Source organism: Liolophura sinensis, chromosome 10, assembly GCF_032854445.1.
Source record: "Liolophura sinensis isolate JHLJ2023 chromosome 10, CUHK_Ljap_v2, whole genome shotgun sequence".
NCBI lineage: Eukaryota > Metazoa > Mollusca > Polyplacophora > Chitonida > Chitonidae > Liolophura > Liolophura sinensis.
In genome coordinates, this window is record NC_088304.1 from 2,410,927 (window position 1) to 2,422,876 (window position 11,950).

An 11,950-nucleotide genomic window follows, 5' to 3' on the forward strand; every position below is an offset into this window, starting at 1 on the left:
TTTTCTAACTTTTTTAACCAACTGTTTTGTTATGGTTTGAAAACTATTGCCGACACCTACATGTTTTCGCAGGCATTAATCTTGGCTGCGTCCAGCAGGTCTCTGAGATACTACAAATGTGATTAATGTTTATTAAGGGGCCTCCATGGCCCATACGATTAGCGTGCGAACGCTAAGGGATGGTTGTGGCTTTCCCCTGGTCTCTGCCCGGTTTCCTCCCACCCTAATGCTGACCGCCGTTATGTAGGTGAAATATTCTTGAGCACGGCGTAAAGCACCAATCAAATAAACAAATATATTTGATATGGACTCATAAACCAGGATAAATGAGGTGCTGAATAAGCGGGGGTTCATGCACGCGCAGTTTTTTAACTGAAGGAAATGGCTACAAGGCTATAAGGTTATCGGCCATTTTTATCTTTCATTTATAAAGGTCAAACTTTCCCATTGCATGGTGTTAAATCACTACCTTACCCAAACACACGGCCATATTTTTGAAACCAAGCATCGTTAGCTTTAAGAAATCCCTGAAACAGAGAGATGTCTCAAAAAGACGTTCAGACATGAATACATCAAAGTTTCCTTAACGTTCGAAACTACCAACTATTTATAACCAATCAAGTGACAAAGAGTCATTCTTCCAACCAACATTTTAATTGGCAATTTTTATCCACGATTAAACCGTCGTCATATACAAGTGAAAATTTCTGATCACAGTTATAAACACCATTCAACTCAGTAACTAAATAACGAAAGTAAATAAATAAATAAATTATTCGAAATATTGACTTCATGTATATCTTCGCTTCTTATTCATTTATTTATTTATTTATTTATTTATTTATTTATTTATTTATTTATTTATTTATTTATTTATTTATTTATTTATTTATTCATTTTTGTTTCCCTTGTAACATATGTGACATGCCTTCCGTATAATCTCAAGGAGATTTCCAATAACGAGAAAAGGCCGAGGCACTTGACCGTCCATATTTGGGAAAACAGCGCATTGTCGTCTGACATACCTAAAAAAAATAGACCGCCCGCCTCGAAGACCTGAGATCAAACCCGAGTCGAGTCATACCAAAAAGGCAATGGTACTTGTTGCTGCCATAACATGCAAACATAACGTTCAACACTCGCCAGAAATTGTGCCATATATACTGCAGCATACAGATCTGGATATACAGCATACACTCTCCAAGATTAACCTGTTAAATTTAACAGAAAGTCTGTTGTGAGTGATGCTACAATGTATTTTGTTATTCTGGCACACTATTCTGTTAAAGACATGACCCACATTATGCTAACTCAGCATAAGATTGTATTAGATTAACTGAATAACATTTTTAATATAACAGGGTTTTATATTATAAAAGAGACTAGATTTCCACACAACTCAGACAAAAGACCTACTTTTACACTAAACAGATTGTTTTTTTTGTTGTTGTTTTTTTTTGTTTTTTGGTGTTTTTTCTTAGTGTAGTGTACCCACAAAGTGCCGTCTCAATTCAAACAACGATAACACCACTTTAAAAATGACTTCTCACAATGTCTCAGTATACCTCACTACACCCATGCCTTTCCAGCCTACTGAGAAACACCAAGCCCCATTTCCCCTACGGTTTTCTAATATATGGGTACCGTACTTAATTACGACAGTTATCTCCCTTGGGTTAGTTCTACCGAAGGGCGCAGAAAATAATACTCAGTGTGGGGATATCGAGTTTTCCTCTCGAAATATTGCCCGCAACCAATCCTGCTACCAAACGTCCAGTACTATAGCTTTCATAAATCGCCAGTTCCCAAACATCTGGGAAGAGCACCAACTCAATTAACATGATGTCAGTCACTGTGTGGCTGGTTCCAACTGCATGACCATGGCTGATGTTTCAGTCGGGAGCATTAAGTACACGTATCTCAGATGCACTTTCATGGGGCGCATAACTAACGACAAGCAAATAACAGACTTCTTCCCCCGCTTAACCTTGTCTCCAAACAATGCACATTGTGGGGTATTCAAAATAGCCCTCTAAAGCACGACTGAAAAAAATATTATTTTGCTTCCATCTTTTGAAGGGTTAAAAAATTCCAACCAGAAACCGCATGATGATCTCGGTCTTCGTGTTTGCTGAATCTCGCTGTGCACATATCCGGAGAAAGGCGCCGTGCGTGTGGCTGGCTTCACTGTGAGTGGGATCCATTTTGCTACCGGAAGTGGACCATGTAACGAATCAGCGTGGCTTGAGAGTTATCCAGACGCCATCTTTTGGACTGAGCACAGGGCGGAGGGTGGTGTTCAACGGCCCCTAATACCAACAAAAACTCAAATATATATAACTTATGTAAAAAAAATAATACTAAGTAATATGTAATAAGTATAACATCAAGAAACACTAATCAAATTCAGCATGCGCTGTAGTACGTAAGGTAATATTATTTAGATATTTTAACTTTATTTTGATAAATAAGAATTGCCTTTTATCACATAACGGTAGATATAATTTGCGACTGTGTAAAAAGATATATTGCAAGTTTAACGGAGTATAATCAACACACGAAAACTTTCGAAGTAGCGCGACTGTTACTGCTTATATATACGTTTTAATCAGGTTTATAGCGTGATGTACATCAGACCGGTGGATAGGTACTAGTATATTCACTGCTTACCTCTTGTGCCAATTCAATATGGAAGTTCTGTACAAGTCGAGCAATGGCGGCCTTACATTGGATCATACCCAATCTCCACCCGAGGCACATCCGGGGACCGTAGCCTACGCCCAAAAACGTTTGAGGGTGACGTTTAGCTTTCTCGCTTGCAGTAAACCTATTGGAAAAAAACAAATCTGAGTTTAAGGATCGATGTTCATATTATTCCAGTCGCCAGCTAATAATATATAAACAGTATACCGTTTTCCTCAAAGCGGTTTAAGATTTCATATCCTTCATGGCGGCCGTTAAATATACTAATGGAGGAGACCCAAAAGAATGTTGGGGAGAGACATCGTAAACCAGGACTAGATTAAGTCGCCAATGCCTGGTTATTTGATCAAGAAACTATTTTCTTGCACATGCAGAATGATCGCTGCTCTAATACACTGCGGGGGACATTCGTGACAAACGGGGTTAGCGCGCCAGCAAGGCGCAATGACCCAGGAGCCTCTCACAAGTGCGATCCCAGTGAGTTCAGTTGCACCTCATTCTGGCTTCATCTCCGGTCGTAATTGGAAAGGTCTTCGAGCAACTTGCGGATGGTCGTGGGTTTTCCCCGCGCTTTGCCCGGTTTTCTTCCACCATAATGCTGGCCGCCGTCGTATAGGCGAAATAGTCTTGAGTACGACGTAAACACCAATCAGATAAATAAATATATCTATACACTGCTAACGAGAATCTATTAGTTGTGTCCTATCTGGTCTGTCTGCCCAACAAATAGCCAGTCGTGCACCTTAGTGGGGCATCCATGCATAACAGACCATCTGGTAAATAACACAACTCGACATAACTGGACTTCTTTACAGGTCACTTACAGTATGATGAGTTACAGCCAGATATTAAACTCACTGACAACTACACAACCAAATAACTTACCTTTCCGGGTCGAATTTCTCGGGCTCCGGGTAAATTTCCGGGTCTGAGTATATGGGCGATGACATCAGGCGTATCACCATGCCCTTTGGGATGGTGACGTCATTGATGACGCAACTTTCGGTACAGACACGGGTCACACTGTGAAACGAAAACGTCCAGATACATATACACACAATTTAACAGCATTTGCGGCTGAGTGTTTTAATTTTATTGGTCCATAACAAAGAACAGATCGCACAACTACTACCTCTGCTAAAATTATTGATACTGTTAATATAACGACCATAATAAGTTTAGGATACTATGCATAAGGATTGCTGATGCTCTGCCAATATTTACGAAAAACAGGTAAGTAAACAAAACCAATTGGTGTTCTTCATCAAGATCAACATTTAACCATATTAGCATGTCGCTAAATATGACAGAGAAATTCAAACCAATTTGCATATTGATGGCCGGCTTGGCATTGGTCAAGACACCATTCTTACAATCGTGGCATAAACCGGTAATTTTTACCTCAGCCTCTGTTCGGTTTTCTCCCACCATTAAACACGCCGCCATCTTATAAGAGAAATGTTCTTGAGTACAGCGTAAAATTCCAATCACATAAATAAATAAATGAACCAACATGATAGTCACTGTAGAACGGAGTGGCTTGTACACTTCCTCCTGCTCATTTAGAGCATACTTACCCAGGAGCAATGGGGAAAACTCGCAAAGTCTCGTGGAGCACGGTGTCCAAATATTCCAGATGACCCAGTGAATCGTAATTCATGGTGTCCTGGAAACAAGCATTAGTAAACATAACTTCAAAAGCATTCAAATCACCGCGAGACGCTGCACCAATATGAACTGCGTTTCACCTACGAATTACTAATCAACCGACATTAATTTGTTCTTATTTTGTCTTCTGTTATGATAGCTATATTGTATTAAATTGTCACTGGGCTTTTGAAGGATTGTCCGTTGAACACTGGTGTCAAAATAAAAATGTATCAATATTTTTAATGTCTTTCCTCACCTCTTTTGGAACCATTCTGTCTACTTCCTGGAACACGTTTTTCTGGACATCTGGGTATTTCGCGATGTTGTAGACGGCAAAGGCCAACAGGTTGTTTGTCTGTCCAAACCCTGCTCCAATCAATCCGTGTACTTGCGACAGTAGCTCTTCATCGCTCAGGCCTCGTTTACAGTCGTTGTTCTCCTCGTCGCGATACACGTTGTAAGCTTCCAGCAGGTTTGTCATTAGATTTTTCTTCGTCAGTTTGCCCATCTGTTAACGAAAAGGAGCAGAATAGTTGGGGATTTATAATACAACGAAAACGACCAGAACGTGGAGAGCAAAAGAGTAGCGATGACATTGTGATGCATGCAACATGCAACAAATAACAACAATTTTACGTTTTCGTTTTCCCCTAATGTTTTACACTTCTGAAACGTAATAGATGTGTTCCATACTTGACTGATCAGTTCGAAGTATGTTCGAAGTTCAAAACAGCGCTAACAAATTCCGATTTCGGGGCCTCATTGGCCAACAGCTTACTGGCGTGAAACCGTCTATACTGTTCAGTCCAAGATGGCCTAGGACTGAAATGCAAACACTAGAAGTCCACATACATCCCGTCAACTTTGGAAGGTCCAATACCTCAACGTTGCCTTGATATAGGTATTCGATTTTATTCATTTATTTATTTGTTTGTTTTTTGACTGGAGCTTTACAGCTTTATAAAGAATATTATACAACGGTGGATGCGATTTTAAGTCTGAGGGTTTTGTAACTGAAAAATACTGAATACAGCGTATAACAATCATGTAATAAATGAACTAAAAGCTAAATAAATAAGTATTAGTGAGCTCAGTTCTACGAAAAATAAGCGATTTTCTTACCATAAATTGCGTCTTGAACTCTTTGATGAGCGTTTGAACATTTGATAAATGCTGGTGGTGCAGACGTTCGTAATCCCCGTTAAATTTTTTCAAGATGGGAACCAAGCTGGGAAACAATCCTGCAATGTTAAGAGATATAATACGACATAGAGATTGGGCAATTAGAATCAATCAAAACTGACAGCATGTGCTAAAAAAACTAAATATTTTGAACAATGTTTTTGCTGTCATTTATAGTATTTAGATGAACAGTGGTTTAATCATCGTTTAACATCTGTAATGGTTTGCTTACTTGCTAATCCCGTCAAAGCGTTCTCTATATCCCCTTGTTGGAAATTCGCCCTCATGAATCTGAGTAGTAAATCTTCCTCATTCTCTAGAGAGTTCACCGGAAATCCAAATGCTGCACGTGCAAAGGAATCCACGGCGTAACGGTCACACCAGCTGGAACATCAAAACGAGGGAATAGTTGATTGTTTGCACGGAGTTTATTCGGATAGAGCAATACTAAATAATCTTCTAGGCATAGCGAATGATTCTCTGTTCAAAGACGATATCAGTTAGAAGCATCGACACACGTTTTTCTTTAATAAGTGACTGACAAGCCCCACAATAAAAAAAGGAAGTGTAAGTAAAGAAATGAACGCTTTCTAATCACGACTGAGCATTTAAAGGGAAAAAAGTATAGACTCATTCTGTCTTGAAGTTAAGTAAATAAAGGCCAAATGCTATACCTTTGGGTTTGGATCTTACACTTTCTCAGAAAGATATCATCCTACTGATATCTTTCAAAAGTAATTCCGTTCAACAGGACTCTCAGAATTAGAAAAAATCTGTGTAACTTAGTCATATACGAAATTTTAAGTCAAATAGAGTAATTATACTTAGTGTAGCGCTCATCTGAACGTTTTTAAAAAGATATATGCATTTTTGTTATTCTGCTGAGTATATTCTGACTGACAGTTGAAAAAGTACTGGTTATCACAGTTTTGGACATAGTGAACTTACTTGGCTATGTCTACAGGTTTGTTGATGTGAGCCATCAGGAGACTCGTCATTCCGTCAGCAACACTAGCGACCTCTCCAACCATCTGCAAGTATGACGTAATCAATGCATAAAGCGATGATGTCACGAAGCATCACTAATCGTTGTGTACTTGAGAAAAGTGTGACGTGCATGTATGTAATACGGGTAAAGATGTCTTTACTGTTGGCATTATTCATGACAATACTAATAAGACCTACGGGCGTAATTTGCACAGAGAATTGAAAATAATATACAGAATAGATTTGCAGATCGCAATCCAACAACAGGGCATACAGACGTAAAATTGCATTTTTTCCCATTTTTCTCTTTCATACTTTTAAAGAGGATGAGAGCATAACTATGAATTTTTAAAAATTGATCATTAACTTACTTCAGGTAATGAAGTAGCGTTGAAGGATGATGCAACTACCGCGCGTTCCCGTTTCCACTGGCTACCGGTAGCATTGACAACGTTAATGTTGTCTGGCCAGTACAAAAATGGAACGCACTCCTGAAAAGAGAAATATTTATTTTTATAATCTCACAGATCTCATAAAGCTATATTTATTTTTCTGCACCTTTCAGCCAATACACTCCGGTTTGTTCCGCCTATAAAATTTTCCGCTGCCATATATTAAGTAAATAAATTTTTTTTACGTCATTAACAACTAACTAACTAAATAACTAATTAACTAACTAAGTGAAAAAAATAATGTCAAAAGAACCATAGTTTAACAGCTAAACGATTGGTTAATTTATGCATGGTAAAGCTAATTATAAAATTACAAATTATTAAAGATAAAATTAAAGAGAAGGATAGAACTGTGTAAACAAGCTTACTGTTCTGTCCTGGAATTTGCTGAAGTCATTTCCCAAAATCTGTTTAATCAGTTCCGGATCTGAAACCACCAAGCTTGGTCTGAGGCCCTCGTAAAAACTGAAAAGTAACAACACTGACTGATATGGATCAATAAATATACCCAGATCGTTCAATCAAATCAAACAGCACAAATAAAAAGAAAGAAATAACAACATCAAAAAGGATAACAAATAACTGTCGAAAACATTAATTTATTACATAAAAGAATGGTTTGTTATGGTTTTACATCACGTTATAGTCCGTTAACTTGTCGCCAATGTTCCGCTAGGAAAGCAATGTCAAAGTCAGTTTAATTAAAGAAAACAGTTTAATTGGTGAATTAGAAAAAATATGAACGTCAGATGTATGCATGTGTAGAACTTGTGATATTAATTGTCACTAACTATAGGCAATTTCGGTAGTGATTGTGAGAGATTTTATAGATAGCTGAATGTAGGCCACAAGTTTACAAAAGAGACCATAGCATAGTTTTCAAACGAGACATGTCGATCTAACTTAATCCTAGTTTATTTTTTGAGATTTCCAGACAAAACACAATAGTTCAGCTGCAATCAACACTTACCCGTAAACTTTTCCATAGTGTTTATACCAGTTCGAGAATACATCGAGTACAAACTAAAATAAATCAATATTACATATTAAAATTAATTACTTTTCGAAGTGATTTTCAAATATCTTAATTAGGTTGTATTGCTAATGCATGGATATTGATGAATATAAATAACGTGATACAGATGCAATTTTCCAGTTTTTAATATTACAATAAATAAATGAATAAATAAATATTTATTTTTAAATTATAAGAAAATTTTTAAAGTAATCGAAATGTTAAAAAATCCATTATCTTGAAAGTATGCATGAAAGAGTAAAATTATATGCAGTAAAAAGAAAAATAAATGTCTACTTACTTTGGATTTGAATTCCAAAGAATTCCCGAATAGTAGAGAAGGTTTAGGGCCTCGAATTTTCAGCCGCTTAAATACTGCATAATTTTCCTGAAAATATCTGACAAAGTAAAAAAAAACACATCAGCTAGTGTGATTAAAAGAAAGATAAATTTAAATTCTGTTTTGTTTTGCCTTTGTTTTTGTTTTTTGTTTTGTTTTGTTTTTTTTTGTTTTTTGTTTCGTTCCGGGGTAAAATAAATTGGGTATTAATGGTATTAAATTTAAATTCTAATGTAGATGTTATTTTTCATTCCCCGTTAAAATGAATAAGTTAAACATGGTGACATGTTTACCTGACAATGTGCCCTTCTGAAAACATATAAGTGACATTACAGATTCAGTAGATACATTTTCAAGAAAAATTCAAGATCCAAAGAAAATTGATTAAGTTCCAGAACAAATAGACAAGGATTTTTTGTTATATGTTTCATTTGCATGATTACCGATTAAACAACCTACTGAAGCTCTTTTCAGTAATCTCAAAAAAAAAAAAAAAGATTGGGCAAATTTCTCGCCAATAATAGTCAAACTTTACACCCGTATTTACCAGTTATTAAAACAGAAATAATAATTAGCACATAGAATGAATATCAAATCGAATCGAAAATTAAACTTACAAGTAAATGAGCGCCAGACAAAGGAAGAGCAGTGCAACTGGTACATAACGGAAGGATCCCAGAATTACGGCGACTCGTACATTGTGGAAAACAGCTGAGAGCGAACCAGTCAAAACAGCCATCGTATAGAATGGTTTATATCAACCAATGTCTCTATATTATCTGAGGCAATCCAGAGACGATTCCCGCTTGCCTCGGAACATACAGAGAGAGGGTGAGAAAGGCTGGCTACTTTTATACCTTGCTGGCGAGTTACCTTTGAACTAAGCCGTTTTTGTTTTCTGCACATTCGGTCAGTCCCGTACAGATACGGAGAGAGATAGGCGCCAGAAACTAGGTTTGGGATGCTCTGTACTTTTAGCGGTTCGCCAGTATCACACGAACAAGCCGGATATGTGACAATTGTGCTACCTTTTAGAACATTAATACCTATCATTGGTCTTTCTATTATTCAGTATAATTTATTCATTGAATCATTTAATTTTACCTAGTTGTTGTCAATTACACTTTAATGTTTGAATTTTGTTTGAAGATAATTTGCACTCTCAGCTCATTATTATCTTGAAAGAAATGGGAAGGTTTAAATATGCTTCTCTCACAATAGGTCCTTTTGCGAAAATAACATAACTCAGTTATTCGTTTTCAAAATGTTGTTGGGTTTTTTTTCTTTACCTTATTCATAAACTTCCTAGAATTTAATGACATTAGAGCAATACACTTCTCAAGTGTGACTTATATAGCTAAAGAAAATACTGTCACGGGACACAAGAAAGCTTACCGGATGAACAGGCCCTACATAAATTCAGCACCCGCATAACTTTGGCCGTCGCATAACTTCCACACCTGCATAACTTTGGCCGTCGCATAACTTCCACACCTGCATAACTTCCCTACCCCCATAACTTTGGCTTCCGCGTACATGCAACCTCGGCAATCGCATAACTTCTACCTCCGCAAAGTTTTGGCTTCCCCATAACTTTGGCTTCCTCATAACTTCTGCATCCGCATTACTTTGGCACCCACACAGCGATTCTAAACTACTTTCGGGTTATAAGTATGAAGCCAGCGGATAGAGTGGAGGACATACGGACGGACGGATTTGCGGACGAACGCTAAATGTGATAGAGGAACTGACGTACAGACACTCGTGCGGACTATTTAATGGGTCAGGGAACGAATCCGCCGATGAAGTGAGGAAGAGATCTGCGGGGGTTTCGCTAAGCATCACAGAATATTTGTATAATTTAGAATAAACTATATCTGTTGTTTTAAAGGAGTCAGTAACTATAGTAAATCACTCATACAAATGTTATGAATATCGTGTGTATGGTTCTTTACATATATACTTAATATTAAATGTTCATGAAATAGGCCGGATTGCCAAAGAGAACGGTCTTATGTGGATGTTTGGCGCCAAGATGGCCACAACGATCGAAAGCGAATCACATTTGTAAGGTGGCCAATATACGACATTTTCCTTTTTCTTACCTTTTGTGAGTACGACGTTAAACCCCAAGCACTCACTCACTCACTCTTACCTTTTGTAACTTTTTCTTAGGTTTTCACCAGGGTGAAAAGGTTTTCACCTGTGTGGAAACGGTTCTGGGTGAAAAGATGGGAAACGTTTCCACCCAGGTGGAAACTCACGTGATGCAAGAAGCCTCGTTCTCGCTTCCGTGGGCAGCCGAACTTTAGGACGGGTTATTAATGGAAGATGAATCATTTTGACTACAGATAAAATTGTGGAGACACTCTGTAGGGAGGTCGTGTGGAATTCCATGTGACTTGCCTCATCCACGCCTTTCTCCGTCATACTGAAGTTCTTACGTTTTGTAGTTCATCATCATTCTGCCCACGGAAATGAGAACGAGGCTTCTTGCATCACGTGAGTTTACACCTGGGCGAAAACATGAAAACCGTTTGCACCTGGGTGAAAATGGTTTCATCCATGTGAAAACCTAAGAAAAAGTTACAAAAGTTAAGAAAAAAAGGAAAAATGTCGTATATGGGCTACCGTACATTTGGCATCACTTTAATATGTGATGCCAAGATGTGTTTGCCTTTAATGGTTGAAATATTAATTATTGAAAAATAGTTTCCTATAAAAACGTAATTTTCAATGTGAAAATATACATCTTCTACAACAAAACCAGAAGAAAAATCTGTAAAATACAAGTCTACTCATATCCCAACCATTCTGTGTTATAAACCATTGCACTATATATCGGGCCCTATTTATGGCCCTGTGTAAGGAAAACATACCAAAAATTCAAATCAAGTTGCCCAAATAAACCACCCCATAAACTAGGCAGGGGAGTTGCCCTAGAACCTCACACCAGAACCTTATAGGCTTCTAAATGGTCGACTCTGGCACTTTGGACCACTTGTACGTATCAGATATGAAGCAGAGATAACGCAGGCTTAAATAAATCTCTCAGAGACAATGACTTGCTATTTTAGGACTTTCTCTTCTATAAATAGACCGGATTATCTACAGACGACTGTATTTCGGACTTGATTTTTATCTTAATGGTTGTTTGTCTGAAAATTGGGTTATAGATATACCAAGGCTGCTGCACTATTAGTACTGAGTACGGCTAGGTGACTTGGGGTACTTTTATCTGAGGCGAAGCTGCACATCCGATATCCATATACCAGGGGCCAATCTGGGAGCCTAGATTAACTTGGGTAAAATTGTACTAAAGCATGTTTTTAAGAATTTGATTTTGATTACGATTGTAGGCTAAAATCATATTTATAAAATGGACCTAAGGATCTTACCCGCTATGTGGCAAATCAGACATCCTATTACCAGAATAACCCCAAGTCTAAGGAGCAATTCTGACAACAAAGTTTTTATATGGGGCTAAAATTAAACGCCACACTTAAGAATAATTCGCCTTTACAACGGGGGCAAGAGTAGGTCTAATGCGTGAGGAAAACCGTATGGAGATGCAGGTGCCCCTGTACTGACATTAACCTGGGAATCGGAAAATGTATCTGT

At 37.7% G+C, this 11,950-nt stretch overlaps 1 protein-coding gene across 1 annotated transcript; it reads right to left on the reverse strand.

The window, feature by feature from the left end:
* Positions 1-2,234: 2,234 nt before the first annotated feature.
* LOC135476380 (cytochrome P450 3A8-like) lies at positions 2,235-11,750 on the reverse strand. The gene is made up of 13 exons (XM_064756384.1): positions 11,728-11,750; positions 8,291-8,387; positions 7,945-7,997; positions 7,343-7,439; positions 6,894-7,013; positions 6,484-6,566; positions 5,768-5,919; positions 5,476-5,594; positions 4,610-4,861; positions 4,281-4,369; positions 3,589-3,726; positions 2,671-2,827; positions 2,235-2,309 (listed from the first exon to the last, which is right to left on the reverse strand). Exons 1-13 carry the CDS (start codon positions 11,748-11,750, stop codon positions 2,235-2,237), a joined length of 1,455 nt encoding a protein of 484 aa, XP_064612454.1.
* Between the last annotated feature and the right edge of the window lie 200 nt (positions 11,751-11,950).